The following is a 16,728-nucleotide window of genomic DNA, read 5'->3' on the forward strand; positions in this document are numbered from 1 at the left end:
TTTGCCCTGCCCCAGCCTCCCCTGCCCAGCCCTGGCAGGCTGGGTAAGGGCAGGAAGAAGATCCTTGCTTGCATACCTGCAAACAGTAAAGCTACATGTTTCTTCTTACCTTGAGCTGCATTTTGCACTGTAGGCCCTTGAGGATCTGTGTCCTTTAGGCTCTGGTTACAAGGAAGGTGCCATCAGCCCTCCCATGTGTTAGAGGTGAGTGATGAAGCTGGGAGCTTGTGCCACAGCAGCTGGAGATGGGTGGCAGGCACAAAGAGGATGGCCCAGGAGGCACAGACCTGGGGCTGTGCACTAGCAACCACCTCAGGTGTCTGATGGGGTCAGTGCTTGTGTGGGAAGCTGCTGTGAAGAGCCCAGGTCTCATAAGACATTGGTGGCTGATGCAGGAGGTGTTTGTCCTGCACAAAGCAATGAGGGATCCTCTGACCCTTGGGCTGATGCAGGAGGTGTTTATCCTGCACAAAGCAATGAGAGATCCTCTGGCCCTTGGGCTGATGCAGGAGGTGTTTGTCCTGCACAAAGCAATGAGGGATCCTCTGACCCTTGGGCTGATGCAGGAGGTGTTTATCCTGCACAAAACAATGAGAGATCCTCTGGCCCTTGGGCTGATGCAGGAGGTGTTTGTCCTGCACAAAGCAATGACAGATCCTCTGACCTTTGGGCTGATGCAGGAGGTGTTTGTCCTGCACAAAGCAATGAGACATCCTCTGGCCCTTGGGCTGATGCAGGAGGTGTTTGTCCTGCACAAAGCAATGAGACATCCTCTGACCCTTGGGCTGATGCAGGAGGTGTTTGTCCTGCACAAAGCAATGAGACATCCTCTGACCCTTGGGCTGTCTGCTGGAGGAGGTGCAAAGCCAAGGTGTTGGGTGTTTGTAGCTGTGGGGTACTCTTACAGACTCTGGTGGGCTCAGCCCCTGATCATGCCCAGCGTGGACAACTCTGTTCTGACTCTATAGAAGTTTTCAGTCAACTGCTGTGATCTGCTTCTCACAGAATGCCAGCATGGTGGGGCTGGCAGGGCCCTGCAGAGCTGCTCCAGCCCCAGCCCCTGCTACAGCAGGTTCCCCTGGCTCAGGGGGCACAGGAACGTGTCCAGAGGGGGTTGGGAACCTCCAGAGCAGGAGCCTCCACACCCTCCCTGGGCAGCCTGGGCCAGGGCTCCCTCAGCTCAGCACCAAAGGACTTTCTCCTCCTGTGTCAGTGGAACTTGCTGTGTCCCAGTTTGTGTCTGTTATCCCTTGTCCTGTCACTGGCCACCACAGAAAAGAGACTGGCTTCATCCTCTCACCACTCATCCTTTAGGTATTTATAAGTGATGATGAGCTCCTCCCTCAGTCTCCTCCAGACTAAACAGCCCCAGGTCCCACAGCCTTTCCTCAGAAGGAAGATGTCCCAGTCCCCTGATCATCTGTGTAGCCCCAAGGGCTTTGCAGCCCTCACCTTGCACCCCAGCAGCTCGTGCACAGCTGCTCTTTGCTGGAGGCAGCAGTGCCAGCTCTGCCCCTGCTCTGGAGCTGTGGGCTGGAGGAGCCAGGAGCTGCCATCCCTGCAGCCATCAGCAGCACATCCAGAGTCACTGGGAGAACGTTGCTGAGGCTTGAGCTTACCCAGGAGCTTGGCTCTTTCTCAGAGAGATGTGAATGGGAAACCTCCCTGTGGTGACTGCCTGGGTTGTAAGACCTCAAACCAGCCCCAGTCAGGCCATGGGAAGTTGCCCATTTGGTGGGTGTTTGCAGGGTGCCAGAGGGCAGCATTGCTGCCAAGCTGTAACTTCAGCCACGGTGCAAGAACAGAGGGGAGGGCAAAGTCTTAGCCTAGATGCTCCCTAGCTAAAAACAAAAGCCCAGTTCAATGGCTTTGCCATTTTTTTCCTTCTGTGGAATTGAGTAACACTTGCATCTGGGGTGGCTGAGATGGCTGAGAATGGTGTCAGTCACATCTGGGGTGGCTGAGATGGCTGAGAATGATGTCAGTCACATCTGGAGTGAGATGGCTGAGAATGATGTCAGTCACATCTGGAGTGGCTGAGATGGCTGAGAATGGTGTCAGTCACATCTGGAGTGAGATGGCTGAGAATGATGTCAGTCACATCTGGAGTGGCTGAGATGGCTGAGAATGATGTCAGTCACATCTGGAGTGAGATGGCTGAGAATGATGTCAGTCACATCTGGAGTGGCTGAGATGGCTGAGAATGGTGTCAGTCACATCTGGAGTGAGATGGCTGAGAATGGTGTCAGTCACATCTGGAGTGGCTGAGATGGCTGAAAATGATGTCAGTCACATCTGGAGTGAGATGGCTGAGAATGGTGTCAGTCACATCTGGAGTGGCTGAGATGGCTGAGAATGGTGTCAGTCACATCTGGAGTGGCTGAGATGGCTGGGAATGGTGTCAGTCACATCTGGGGTTGCTGAGATGGCTGAGAATGGTGTCAGTCACATCTGGAGTGAGATGGCTGAGAATGGTGTCAGTCACATCTGGAGTGGCTGAGATGGCTGAGAATGATGTCAGTCACATCTGGAGTGAGATGGCTGAGAATGATGTCAGTCACATCTGGAGTGGCTGAGATGGCTGAGAATGATGTCAGTCACATCTGGAGTGGCTGAGATGGCTGAGAATGGTGTCAGTCACATCTGGAGTGAGATGGCTGAGAATGGTGTCAGTCACATCTGGAGTGGCTGAGATGGCTGAGAATGATGTCAGTCACATCTGGAGTGAGATGGCTGAGAATGGTGTCAGTCACATCTGGAGTGAGATGGCTGAGAATGATGTCAGTCACATCTGGAGTGGCTGAGATGGCTGAGAATGATGTCAGTCACATCTGGAGTGAGATGGCTGGGAATGATGTCAGTCACATCTGGAGTGGCTGAGATGGCTGAGAATGGTGTCAGTCACATCTGGAGTGAGATGCCTGAGAATGGTGTCAGTCACATCTGGAGTGGCTGAGATGGCTGAGAATGATGTCAGTCACATCTGGAGTGGCTGAGATGGCTGAGAATGGTGTCAGTCACATCTGGAGTGAGATGGCTGAGAATGGTGTCAGTCACATCTGGAGTGAGATGGCTGAGAATGGTGTCAGTCACATCTGGAGTGGCTGAGATGGCTGGGAATGGTGTCAGTCACATCTGGGGTGGCTGAGAATGGTGTCAGTCACATCTGGAGTGGCTGAGATGGCTGGGAATGGTGTCAGTCACATCTGGAGTGGCTGAGATGGCTGGGAATGGTGTCATTCACATCTGGGGTGGCTGAGAATGGTGTCAGTCACATCTGGAGTGAGATGGCTGAGAATGGTGTCAGCCACATCTGGAGTGGCTGAGATGGCTGGGAATGCTCTCAGTCACATCTGGGGTGACTGAGAATGCTGTCAGTCACATCTGGGGTGGCTGAGATGACTGCAACTCTTAGTGTCTGAGGAGCTGCTGGAGCTGTGCTGGGAAGCTCTGTGGGCAGGTTTGGCAATGGCTTAACAGGACCTTTCCCTTCCACCTATAAGTAATTGTAACTGGATCTGCAGATGATCCAGATGTCCCAGAAGATAACTTCCAGACACAGCTGCTTGGGCACTTTCTGCCTGCAAGGTGCATCCATCTGGCAGCTGGACATGGGCCAGTAAATAACTGTCCCACAAGGTCTGAACCTGTGGCTGCCAGCTGAGCTGAGCAGGGGGCTGAGAGGGACTGCAGGTGAGGGCCAGGATGGTGTGTGTGCTGGGCTGCCAGGCTGTGGTGGGGTATGTGTGTGTGTGTGTGAGCAGTGGGAGCACTGGGCAGGGCTGGATGTGCTCAGGGCTGCCAGGACCTTGCACAGTGAGTCTGGATGAGGGGGCTGTGGCTGTGGGGCTCCTGCCAGAAGAGCAGGGAAATCTTTTGGTGTTGCTTCCCTGAGAGGGGAAAAGGTGTCTTGGAAAAAGCTTGTGGTTTGGTGTTTTAAAGCTTTACCTTAGGGTGAGAAGATCTGGCCCTTTGAGGGACACAGCACCTTCCAGGTGTGCATTGAGGGGGTTTGGAGGAGAGGTGATCAAGCTGCATGTGTTCCCACAGGCTGATTATTGACACATCTCCAGTGGGACTCACAGCAGTCATCAACCAACCCTGCTGTAGGTCTGGAAGCACTGACCCTGAATAAACTCGGTGTGTTCTGGATGTGTCTCTTCTACCAGCTCACCCTCCTGCTAAAGCAGGTTTCCCTCCATCAGGGGCATGGGAATGTGTCCAAGTGGGTTTGGAATCCTCCTGAGTGGCAGGACCTGACCCAGCCTGGGGGCTGCTGGCTGGGCAGGGACCCTTCCCCAGGGCAGGGACCCTTCCCCAGGGTTTGCTGAGGATCTGGCAGCCCCTGGGCCCAGAGCAGCTCAGGACATTGATCTCCAGCTGGTCTCTGCCCTGAGAGTGCCCTGGGGTCCCTCCAGCTACTGAGGAGGTGACAGGAAAGAGGGTGAGAGAGGTGACAGGGGATGTGTGGGTAAGGAAATGGAGCATCCCTTAGCAGCGTGTTTCCCTCCTCCCCTTCCATCTCCTGGACACCAAGCTGGCTGCTGTCATCTCCTCTGAAGTGCTCCCTGCTGCTCAGGGCGTGCTCTGGAGGCACACAGGCACAGATGGGAGTGCATCCTCCTGTGCCCTCACCAGCCTCCCAGCCCCTCACCAGCCCCTGTGCTTGGGCAGGAGCTCTGCCCAGCCCCTCACCAGCCCCACTGCTGGGGCAGGAGCTCTGCCAACCCCCTCATAAGCCCCTCTGCTGGGGCAGGAGCTCGGCCAGCCCCTCACCAGCCCCTGTGCTGGGGCAGGAGCTCTGCCAGCCCCTCACCAGCCCCTCTGCTTGGGCAGGAGCACTGCCCAGCCCCTCATCAGCCCCTGTGCTGGGACAGGAGCTCTGCCAACCCCCTCATAAGCCCCTCTGCTGGGGCAGGAGCTCTACCAGTCCCTCACCAGCCTCCCAGCCTCTCACCAGCCCCTGTGCTCGGGCAGGAGCTCTGCCCAGCCCCTGGCCAGCCTCCCAGCCCTTTGCCAGCCCCTGTGCTCGGGCAGGAGCTCTACCAGCCCCTCACCAGCCCCTGTGCTTGGGCAGGAGCTCTGCCCAGCCCCTCACCAGCCCCTGTGCTGGGACAGGAGCTCTACCAGTCCCTCACCAGCCTCCCAGCCTCTCACCAGCCCCTGTGCTCTGGCAGGAGCTCTGCCAGCCCCTCACCAGCCCCTGTGCTGGGACAGGAGCTCTGCCCATCCCCTCACCAGCCTCCCAGACTCTCACCAGCCCCTCTGCTCGGGCAGGAGCACTGCCCAGTCCCTCTGCTTGGGCAGGAGCTCTGCCCAGCCCCTGGCCAGCCTCCCAGCCCTTTGCCAGCCCCCGTGCTGGGCTGGAGCGCAGGCAGCTCCCCTGGCAGCGCCTTTTCCCTGCAGCACACGGCTGGTTTGCGAGGCCGGAGCGCAGCGGCGGCAGGCGGGCGGCTCGGGGGAAGGCAGCGTGTGCCGGGGCTGCAGCGCGCTGCCCGACGCTGCGGGAGCTCCGGGCTCGTGAGTGCACAGCGTGGGCTCCGCTGCCCCGCGTGTCAGGGCTGCACAAGGCATTGCCGTGCCGCGGGCAGAGCCTGGGCTGTGCGGGAGCAGCGTGCAGGAGCTGGGCTGTGCAGGAGCTGGGCTGTGCAGGAGCTGGGCTGTGCGGGAGCTGGGCTGTGTGGGAGCTGGGCTGTGCGGGAGCAGCGTGCAGGAGCGGTGCTGTGCAGGAGCTGGGCTGTGCGGGAGCAGCGTGCAGGAGCTGTGCTGTGCGGGAGCTGGGCTGTGCGGGAGCAGTGTGCAGGAGCGGTGCTGTGCAGGAGCTGGGCTGTGCAGGAGCTGGGCTGTGCGGGAGCTGGGCTGTGCGGGAGCAGGGCTGTGCGGGAGCTGTGCTGTGCGGGAGCAGCGTGCGGGAGCTGGGCTGTGCGGGAGCTGGGCTGTGCGGGAGCTGGGCTGTGCAGGAGCTGGGCTGTGCGGGAGCTGGGCTGTGCGGGAGCTGGGCTGTGCGGGAGCAGCGTGCGGGAGCTGTGCTGTGCGGGAGCTGGGCTGTGCAGGAGCTGGGCTGTGCGGGAGCTGGGCTGTGCAGGAGCTGGGCTGTGCAGGAGCTGGGCTGTGCGGGAGCTGGGCTGTGCAGGAGCTGGGCTGTGCGGGAGCTGGGCTGTGCGGGAGCTGGGCTGTGCAGGAGCTGGGCTGTGCGGGAGCTGGGCTGTGCGGGAGCTGGGCTGTGCAGGAGCTGGGCTGTGCGGGAGCAGCGTGCAGGAGCTGGGCTGTGCGGGAGCAGCGTGCGGGAGCTGGGCTGTGCGGGAGCTGGGCTGTGCGGGAGCAGCGTGCAGGAGCTGGGCTGTGCGGGAGCAGCGTGCGGGAGCTGTGCTGTGCGGGAGCTGGGCTGTGCGGGAGCTGGGCTGTGCGGGAGCAGCGTGCAGGAGCGGTGCTGTGCGGGAGCTGGGCTGTGCGGGAGCAGTGTGCAGGAGCGGTGCTGTGCAGGAGCTGGGCTGTGCAGGAGCTGGGCTGTGCGGGAGCTGGGCTGTGCGGGAGCAGGGCTGTGCGGGAGCTGTGCTGTGCGGGAGCAGCGTGCGGGAGCTGGGCTGTGCGGGAGCTGGGCTGTGCGGGAGCTGGGCTGTGCAGGAGCTGGGCTGTGCGGGAGCTGGGCTGTGCGGGAGCAGCGTGCGGGAGCTGTGCTGTGCGGGAGCTGGGCTGTGCAGGAGCTGGGCTGTGCGGGAGCTGGGCTGTGCAGGAGCTGGGCTGTGCAGGAGCTGGGCTGTGCGGGAGCTGGGCTGTGCAGGAGCTGGGCTGTGCGGGAGCTGGGCTGTGCGGGAGCTGGGCTGTGCAGGAGCTGGGCTGTGCGGGAGCTGGGCTGTGCGGGAGCTGGGCTGTGCAGGAGCTGGGCTGTGCGGGAGCAGCGTGCAGGAGCTGGGCTGTGCGGGAGCAGCGTGCGGGAGCTGGGCTGTGCGGGAGCTGGGCTGTGCGGGAGCAGCGTGCAGGAGCTGGGCTGTGCGGGAGCAGCGTGCGGGAGCTGTGCTGTGCGGGAGCTGGGCTGTGCGGGAGCTGGGCTGTGCGGGAGCAGCGTGCAGGAGCGGTGCTGTGCGGGAGCTGGGCTGTGCGGGAGCAGTGTGCAGGAGCGGTGCTGTGCAGGAGCTGGGCTGTGCAGGAGCTGGGCTGTGCGGGAGCTGGGCTGTGCGGGAGCAGGGCTGTGCGGGAGCTGTGCTGTGCGGGAGCAGCGTGCGGGAGCTGGGCTGTGCGGGAGCTGGGCTGTGCGGGAGCTGGGCTGTGCAGGAGCTGGGCTGTGCGGGAGCTGGGCTGTGCGGGAGCAGCGTGCGGGAGCTGTGCTGTGCGGGAGCTGGGCTGTGCAGGAGCTGGGCTGTGCGGGAGCTGGGCTGTGCAGGAGCTGGGCTGTGCAGGAGCTGGGCTGTGCGGGAGCTGGGCTGTGCAGGAGCTGGGCTGTGCGGGAGCTGGGCTGTGCGGGAGCTGGGCTGTGCAGGAGCTGGGCTGTGCGGGAGCTGGGCTGTGCGGGAGCTGGGCTGTGCAGGAGCTGGGCTGTGCGGGAGCAGCGTGCAGGAGCTGGGCTGTGCGGGAGCAGCGTGCGGGAGCTGGGCTGTGCGGGAGCTGGGCTGTGCGGGAGCAGCGTGCAGGAGCTGGGCTGTGCGGGAGCAGCGTGCGGGAGCTGTGCTGTGCGGGAGCTGGGCTGTGCGGGAGCTGGGCTGTGCGGGAGCAGCGTGCAGGAGCTGGGCTGTGCGGGAGCTGGGCTGTGCGGGAGCTGGGCTGTGCGGGAGCAGCGTGCAGGAGCTGGGCTGTGCGGGAGCTGGGCTGTGCGGGAGCTGGGCTGTGCGGGAGCAGCGTGCAGGAGCTGGGCTGTGCGGGAGCTGGGCTGTGCAGGAGCTGGGCTGTGCGGGAGCAGCGTGCAGGAGCTGGGCTGTGCGGGAGCTGGGCTGTGCGGGAGCAGCGTGCAGGAGCTGTGCTGTGCAGGAGCTGGGCTGTGCGGGAGCAGCGTGCAGGAGCGGTGCTGTGCAGGAGCTGGGCTGTGCAGGAGCTGGGCTGTGCAGGAGCTGTGCTGTGCAGGAGCTGGGCTGTGCGGGAGCAGCGTGCAGGAGCGGTGCTGTGCAGGAGCTGGGCTGTGCAGGAGCTGGGCTGTGCAGGAGCTGTGCTGTGCAGGAGCTGGGCTGTGCGGGCTGTGACTAGTACTGTGGGGAGGGGCTGGGTGGTCCTGTGTGTGGGGCTGTGTCTGTGTGTGGGGCTGTGCTGTGTGTGTGGGGGGCTGTGCTCTCTGTCTGTGTGTGGGGCTGGGCTGTGTGTCCATACAGGGACAAGGCTGTGTGTCCATACAGGGACAAGGCTGTGCTGGTGCCAGGTTGCTTTGGCATGGGATGGGCTGTAGCAGGGTGCTGCAGAAATCGGGGCTGTGTGTGATGTTGGAGCTGGGCAAACCCCTGGGCTACTCTCACTTCATAGAATCACAGGGTCACAGCATGGTGGGGGCTGGAAGGGACTTGTAGAGCTCAGCCAGTCCAACCCCCTGCAGAAGCAGCTCCCATCTAGCTCAGGTCACACAGGAACGTGTCCAGGGGGGTTTGGAGACCTCCAGAGCAGGAGCCTCCACACCCTCCCTGAGCAGCCTGGGCCAGGGCTCCCTCACTCAAACACTCCAACAGTTTCTCCTTATGTTTCAATGGAACTGTTTGTGTTGCAGCTTCATCCCATCACCCCTTGTCCTGCCACTGGAGACAACAGAAAACCACTTCTTAGGTAAAGAAGCCCCCTTGAAGTCTCACACTCAACAACTCCACAGCAGCCTCCATGTACTAATGCAGGGGCTCCTCTGCTGCTCTCTGCAACCAGACAGCAGCTCCTGCTAGCAGGAAGCTCAGCAAGGCTCTTCATCCAGGCAAACCTCTATTTCCAGTGCCTTAATGTCTCTGTGGTGCCAGGAGGGGAGGCTGGCAGGGCAGAGCCCCAGCAGCTCACGATGCCCTGGGGAAGAAGGGCATTTGCATGGGTGCAAACCCCCTTGTACACACAAAGCCCACCCTGTGCTGCTGTGTACCAGCATCTCCCTGCCAGGGTGGCCTCACTCTGACATCTCTTACAAGCCTGTTTGCTTCTTGTGGGGCAGGGAGTGGTGCCAAGAGCCACAGGCTGTTGTTATGGCACGGCTCAGCTGGGGATGCTGTTGCCCCAGCAATGGCTGAGGAGCCTCCACTCCAAAGAGAGCATCTCCCATGGGCTGCTGGCTGATGTGGGATCTCTTGGGGAGGGTGAAATGCTCAGCAGGACTCTTACTGCAGCCTTCAGTGGTGGCTGGTGGTGGAACACACAGGGTGGGCACATCCCATGGGGTTTGAGCCTCTCTTGCCATGCTGTATCTCTGCCTTCAAGCCATGGGATATGTCCTGCATGGCTCTTTCATGGCTGTTTTCTGCTCTTTGCAGGTCCCCAGGACAGGGTGTGTGCCCCTGGTCCACTCACATAGAAGATGACAGCCAAGAGTAATGATGTGCAGAGCTCCCCAGCTGCCCTCTGCCCCTGTCCCCCTGCCCAGGCCCGAGCCAGGATGGGGCTCAGCACCAGGAGGTCAGGCTGATCCCTGTGCTGGTTGGGGGGGCAGCAGCCTGGTGTGTGTGTGTGTGACAGGGCTGCCATGCCAGGTCGATGGCACCATGTGGCTGTGGCACCCCCCTTCCTCCCCACTGCAGGACCTGCCCAGCCCAGGATGACACCTCAGAGCTGCAGAGAGTAGCTTCCCTGGAGAGGGAGGATCAGCCATCTGCCTCTGCACCCCAAGGCAGGCAAACCCTGGCCAGGTACCTGTGTGTGTGTGTGCTGCTGGCCCAGGGGAGCCTGAGCCTTTTGTGCTCTGAAACTGGGGACTTGGTGGGTCAGGATCCCCTCCTGCTGTTTGGCATTCGAGGGGCACAGGGATGGGTGCCTGGGAATGGCTCCATCACCCCTGAGGTGCCAAGAGGGCTGGGGGCTGCCTTCCTCTCCTTGTGGGCAGCCTCACTCTGCCCTAGACACCCACACCTTTCCTCATGTGCCCCTGGGAATGGCAGCAGGGCTGGGGAAGGAGCTGTGGCACTCTGCCAGGGTGGGCTCACTTCATCCCAGAGCATCACTACAACAGGGGCAAAAAGGAACCATTTGGGCTTGAGAGGGAGCTGTGAGAGTTTTCTTCTCAGGTGAGAAGAAACTGCTTGCTCTCAAGGCTTTGCTTTCTCCTTGCTCCACAGACACCTCCTGACTTTGCCTCTTTCCCCCATGCAGGATAGTCCAGCTGGTGCTGGTGCTGAGAGACTGGGCCAGCAAGAGCTTGCAGGAGGAGCAGCAAAGGCCAGACCCCTTCCTTGAACGCTTCCAGGGCCCTGAGCTCCAGACAGTGGCTGCAGGAGCTGGCAGTGGGCTAGAGGACGAGGAGACTGAAGAGGAGAGCAAAAAGTAGGAGCCCTTTGCTGTACCCCAGCTGACTTGGCTGGAGATCAGCCATGCAGAGTGCTGGGGGCTCCCAGGAGCAATGGCTAGGGAGGGGGATGGAGATGAGAAAGGGGGAGGTAGGATGCAGTGGTTGGAAGGAGCCTCTCCAGCCCCTGTCCTGGCAGCCAGCCTGGCATCACTGCCCTGTTGTGCAGGCACACAGCACCTGGTAGCCTGTTGCTGTGGAAAGGACCTGGCCTGCCCCTCACCTCTGAGGTTTTCCCTCCCCTAGCAGGAAACCCCATGGCATGGCTGGTGACAGACAGTAGATCCTCCCCATCTGCACAGCAGCTCTTCAGCTTGTGTGGATGAAGAGCTGGGGCCAAGCCAGGGGATGTGGGGTCTCACCCAGGGGGTGTGGGGGTCTCTCTCACCCAGGACACCACAGCAAGCAGGGGGATGTGGGATGTGCTGGTCTCATTCATCAGCAGGATGAAGGGAGTGCATTTGCTGCCCATGCCCTCCCCCTGCCAAGAGCAGATGCAGTGATGGCAGCTTTCTGAAAAGGCCCTTTCAAACCCAGCCCTTTCATCTCCTCAGCTCACACTCCTGGTGAAAAGCAATAACCTGGCTTTCCAGGCTGGCTAATTAAAGGGCAAAGCTCCCAGAGTGCTCAGGGACCCTGCCATTATACTTGGTAATTAAAGACACCAAGAAAGGATTGTTTTCCTCTAGGAGAAAAATATCAGAGCCTTGTATCTGGGTCTTTACCAGTCAAAGAAAAAGCCCTTTCTGCCCCATGAGGTGAAGGGGAGCTTGTCAGATATCAGAGGGAGCTGAGCTGTGCCATGAAGGGGCTGCTTGGTGCCAGCTGGCTCCTGGGCACATGGAGGGCACTTCTGCTGGGCTCTCAGAGCCCCAAGTCTGGTATCCCCAAACGTGAGCTGCTGGTCACAGCTGTGGGAGCCTCCATGGTTGCAGCCTTGGATGCAAAGCCTTTGGCAAGAGGCAGATTCCCTCTCCCTGGGCTGACCCAGAGCCTTGGTTTCCCATCAGTGACCCTGTAGTCATCATAACATCAGTGACTGACCACCTACTGTGGCCACCTCTGCTGATTTAAAGCTGAAATTACCCATTGACACCGTTATTTTTGCACTTAACACCTTTATTGAGGTTCTTAGTGCCTGTGGGTGTCCCAAGGCCACTGGCTGGCTGCAGGTGAGTCGGTGCTTCCCTTGTGCCAGTGCTGTGTGTCCCAGGGAAGGAGGCTGCAAGGCAGAGGCTTTGCTTCTGAAGCTGTCAGAAGCAGTGGGGTGGACACAGGGAATCTGTTGGCAAGTGGGTTGGGGTTTTTTTTCCTATCCCTGGAGGGGTTTTTCCATGTTCAAAAGCTGGAAGGGAGTGAAGGGGAGGGTGAGAGGGAGTTTTGCCCTACCAGGCTGCAGCAGCTAAGCCTATCAGCCCAGCTGCAGGGTTTCTCTCTGGTGAGATCTGGCAGCTGGAGCACACACATCTCATAGTCCCAAAATGAGCAGGATCAAACACTTGGGAGCACTTCAAAGCCTGGACCTAGGACTGAGCAGAGTGCAGGCAGCTGTGAGCTACAAAGCACTGCCAGCTGCCCTCCCCCTGGGTCTGCTCTGGGCCTTGGGCATCCCCTCCTGGTGCTCCCACTCATCTGCAGCACAATTTCCTTCCTGCTCTAATTAATCTTCTCTTAAGATCCACCTGGCACCAATCCATACCTCAGCTGGGAGAGGAAATGTCATGTAACAAGAAGCTTTCTGATCACCCTCTTCCATCCATCCATCCATCCACCCACCCACCCATCCATCTGTTTCTGGCCCTGTAGCTGAGGTGTTGTCTGCATTTAGGCACCTGCTTTGCCTCATTGTCCTACAGTTTCCTCTTCTGGCATGTTACTGAGCCCAGTTTTGGGGATAAAGGAGCTTAAACACTGTTGGGATTGGTTCTAGCTTGCAGGCTGGCACTCGAGCTGCAGCTGTGTTTGAGCCAGTCTAGTGCAAGGGATGAAAGATGTGGCTGAGGTGGTTCCTTCCAACCCTAGTTTCTCTTTTAGCCCTTTATTCCTACATTGCCAGCTCTGGTTTCTCTCTGCTTGCAGGAGGAGGTGGCAGATCTTTGTGGTGGACCCTGCAGGGGACTGGTATTACCGTTGGCTGGCTGTCATCACAGTGCCTGTCCTCTATAATTGGTGCTTGCTCATAGCCAGGTGAGCTGGGAGCTTGGAGGGTTTCAAGACATTTACCCAGGTCAAGGGAGGGCAGGATTGTCAAGGAGAGCCTTTTAATTGCTAGGAGAAGAGGGGTAAGTGGCCCAGCTCTGGTGCAGAGTAGGAGCCTCAAAATCAGCCTGTATTCAGCTGTGATCATTGGAAAGCATAAGGAGATCTGCTGGTCTCACCACTCTAATTGTGTGACCTTCCTCCAGGGCTTGCTTCAGTGACCTGCAAGAGACCTATTGTGTCCTCTGGCTGGTGTTGGACTACGTCTCAGACTCGATCTACGTTGTGGACGTGGTGATGCGCCTGCACACAGGTACAGCAGCAGAGGAGCACTGAGCCCTTGCTGTTGGAAAAGACCTTTCAGATCATTGAGCCCAACCCCTCAGCTCACACTGCCAGGCTCAGCACTGAGCTAAACCACAGCCCTCAGCACCTCACCTCTGTGTGTTGTGAGTATCTCCAGAGCTGGGGACTCCCCCACCTCCCTGGGCAGCCTGTGCCAGTGCTTAATAACCCTCTGGCTGAAAAGGTTCTTCCTCAGCTCCAATCTCAACCTCCCCTGGGGAACTTGAGCCCATTTCCTTGTGTCCTGTCATTCATCACTGGAGAGAAGAGATCGACCCCCAGCTCACTACAACTCCCCTTCAGGCAGCTGCAGAGAGTGCTGCTGTCTCCCCTCAGCCTCCTCTTCTCCTGGCTGAACACCCCCATTCCCTCAGCCCCTCCCCAGCACCCTTGTGCTCCAGCCCCTTCCCTAGCTCTGGCCATGCTGCAGCCCCTCAGTGTCCCTCTGGCAGTGAGTGAGGGGCCAAGAACTGGACACAGCACTCGAGGTGCAGGCTCACCAGTGCCCAGCAGAGGGGGACAATCCCCTTCTTGGCCCAGCTGCTCACACTGTTCCAGATCCAAGCCAGGATGCCCTTGGCCTTCTTGCCCACCTGGGCATGATGCTGGCTCATGTTCAGCTGCTGTCAGTTAACCCCCCCAGGTCCTCTTCTGCCAGACAGCTCTCAAGCCCCTCTGCCCCAAGCCCACAGCATTGCCTGGGGTTGGTGTGACCCAAGGGCAGGACCTGGCCCTTGTCCATGTTGAACCTCATGGTCTCAGCCCATGGCTCCAGCCTGGCCAGGTCCCTCTGCAGACCCTTCCTGCCCTCAGCTCCAACCCAACCTGCTGTCATCTGCCAACTTAGTGAGGGTGCCCTCCATCCCCTCACCCAGACCACTGTTAAACAGAACAGCCCCCAGCACTGAGCCCTGGGAAATGCCACCAGTGACCAAGCCACCACCTGCACTTAACCCCATTCCCACCACTCCCTGGGTCTGACACCAGCCACTTTTTCACCCAGCACAGAGTAGGTCTGTCCAAGCCATGGGCAGACACTTTCTCCAGGAGCAGCCTGGCTCCTGGGTGCTTTGCTTTAATCCCCTAAAAGTGGAGATGGGCTGCAAGGGAGAGGCTTAATGGACAGCCCCTTTAGAAGGGGTTTGTCTACTTTGGCACTCGCTGGTACAAAGTGGTCTCCAGAGAAAGAATCTAATTAAAGGATCTGAGGAACAGAGTGAGTTTCAGAATGAAAGATTAATCATCCCAGCTTTCAACTTCACCTTTGAGTAATTGTACCAAATTACCTGCATTACTATCAGTATTCAGGCATAGGTGAGGGTCTGTACCTCTGATTTTGCATCAGTTCAGCTAATGTGGAAGAATGGTGGGGTGTAATGTGGTGGGAGCACAGCAGGTAGCTGCACACTTCCCATGGCCTGAAGGACAGAAAGCTTTTGTGTCCCCTTTCCCTTGTGCCACAGAGTAAGTCCACAAGTCACGTCTTTAAGTGTCTTTTGCCAGGTGAAGGGCTTGAGTGATAACAAAAGCTTGGGAACTGAGTAGGTGGGGTGGAAGTGGTAACGTTGGGATGGTTGCATTTGGGTGACCCTGTGTGTGTGTGTGGCACACCACAGTGTTCCTTGGAGTGCTCTCCAAGCCTACAGAAGGCTTGAACATAAGCCAAGAGAATTCTCTCACCCCTGCTCAGGTTTCTTGGAACAGGGCCTCCTGGTTAAAGACCTGAAGAAGTTAAGGGATAACTACATCCACACCTTGCAGTTCAAGCTGGATGTTGTCTCCATCCTGCCCACAGACCTGGCTTACTTTGCTGTGGGGTGGCACCACCCTGAGCTGCGTTTCAACAGGCTCCTGCGCTTCTCCCGCATGTTCGAGTTCTTCGATAGGACTGAGACCAGAACCAGCCACCCCAACGTCTGCCGCATCAGCAACTTGGTCCTTTACATCCTGGTCATCATCCACTGGAATGCCTGCATTTATTATGCCATCTCCAAGGCCATAGGCTTTGGAGAGGACACCTGGGTCTACCCCAACGTCACAGACCCTGAGTATGGGTATCTGACCCGGGAGTACGTCTATTGTCTCTACTGGTCTACGTTGACTTTGACCACGATCGGTGAGACCCCTCCCCCTGTGCGTGATGAAGAGTATCTCTTTGTGATCTTTGACTTCCTCATCGGTGTCCTCATCTTTGCCACCATCGTGGGCAACGTGGGCTCCATGATAGCCAACATGAATGCCACCAGGGCAGAGTTCCAGGCCAGGGTGGATGCCATCAAGCACTACATGCAGTTCCGCAGGGTGAGCAAAGACATGGAAACCAAAGTCATCAAGTGGTTCGACTACCTGTGGAGCAACAAGAAGGTGATAGATGAGAGGGAGGTCCTCAAGAATCTCCCTGAGAAGCTAAGGGCAGAGATTGCCATCAATGTTCACCTGGAGACGCTGAAGAAGGTGAGGATTTTCCAGGACTGTGAGGCAGGTCTGCTGGTGGAGCTGGTGCTGAAGCTTCGCCCTCAGGTCTTCAGCCCAGGGGATTACGTCTGCCGGAAAGGAGACGTTGGGAAGGAGATGTACATCGTCAAGGAGGGGAAGCTGGCAGTGGTGGCAGATGATGGGATGACACAGTATGCCTTGCTGACTGCAGGAGGCTGCTTTGGGGAGATCAGCATCCTCAACATTAAGGGCAGCAAAATGGGCAACAGGCGCACGGCCAACATCCGCAGCTTGGGCTACTCTGATCTCTTCTGCCTGTCGAAGGAGGATCTTATGGAAGCGGTCACAGAGTACCCTGAGGCCAAAAAGGTCTTGGAGGAGCGTGGCAGGGAGATCCTGATCAAGGAAGGGCTGCTGGATGAGTCAGCTGCAGAGGCAAGTGCAGAAGGGAAGAGTGTGGAGGAGAAGCTGGACAGGCTGGCTTTGAACCTGGACACGCTGCACAGCCGCTTTGGCCAGCTCCTGACAGACTACAGTGACGCCCAGGTGAAGCTCAAGCAGCGCATCAGTGTTCTGGAGTCCAAGGTGAGGCAGCAGGATCTGGAGGACTTCTTCTCTGATAGCTCAGACAGTCTGCTTGAGGACGAGGAGAAACCTTCACCTGGTGGAAGGCAATGAGGGGAGCTGCAGAGGTCAGGTCACCCCTGGCTGAGTGCTGAGACACTGCTGTCTCACAGGGCTGTGTCTGCCTTGCCAGGGACTTCTCTCAGGTCCTCAGCATTGTCACTGCTGTGCCAGGCAGCCCCTGAGATGGTCATTGTCCTAGCTCCTCCTCCAGCCTGTGCCTTTGCTTCTTGCCTTGGTCTGAGACCTTGGAGTTGGATCACTAAATAGAGAATGGCTAATGCTACTGCTGGCATTTCCTCCCAGCTCCTGCAAAGGTCTGTGCCCATCACACCTCCTGCCTCCTCCTCATCTTAATGGAAGGTGAGACATGAACATTGCACGGACGGGCAGCTGGACGTGGTGACCTCCCAGGTTCGCTGAGGAGAGGCAGAGTCACGTTGGACAGAGCCTGGCCACGTGCCTCCTACACATCCCACAGAGACCCAGAGACCCCTTCACCCACAGAACACCAAACTTCAGCTAAGGCAGCCCAATCTGTGCCTCGTGCCTGCAAATGGAGAGGCTGCTCTGGGTCACTGTCCCTACCTAGGTCATCTCCACCACCCAGCCTGGGGCTGGACATCTAGCTGGAAGGGCAGGCAGCTGCCATCCTCCTGCCCATCTCTCTCCTCCCT

General features: G+C 58.8%; 1 protein-coding gene across 1 annotated transcript; it reads left to right on the forward strand.

Annotated features, from left to right (window-relative positions):
• Positions 1-9,451: 9,451 nt before the first annotated feature.
• On the forward strand, positions 9,452-16,105 carry CNGA2 (cyclic nucleotide gated channel subunit alpha 2). The gene is made up of 6 exons (XM_062006755.1): positions 9,452-9,564; positions 9,687-9,794; positions 10,255-10,425; positions 12,527-12,634; positions 12,853-12,959; positions 14,682-16,105. Exons 1-6 carry the CDS (start codon positions 9,467-9,469, stop codon positions 16,103-16,105), a joined length of 2,016 nt encoding a protein of 671 aa, XP_061862739.1. The 5' UTR covers positions 9,452-9,466.
• Positions 16,106-16,728: the final 623 nt, after the last annotated feature.

The sequence above is a fragment of the Colius striatus genome, chromosome 13 (assembly GCF_028858725.1).
Source record: "Colius striatus isolate bColStr4 chromosome 13, bColStr4.1.hap1, whole genome shotgun sequence".
Taxonomy (NCBI): Eukaryota; Metazoa; Chordata; class Aves; order Coliiformes; family Coliidae; genus Colius; species Colius striatus.

Bases quoted from the DNA above. Each gene is read 5' to 3' on its own strand.
- CNGA2 (XM_062006755.1), top strand. From the start codon at position 9,467: ATGACAGCCAAGAGTAATGATGTGCAGAGCTCCCCAGCTGCCCTCTGC. The intron at 9,795-10,254 runs GTACCTGTGTGT...TCCCCCATGCAG, and splicing joins GGCAGGCAAACCCTGGCCAG to GATAGTCCAGCTGGTGCTGG. The intron at 12,960-14,681 runs GTACAGCAGCAG...ACCCCTGCTCAG, and splicing joins GGTGATGCGCCTGCACACAG to GTTTCTTGGAACAGGGCCTC.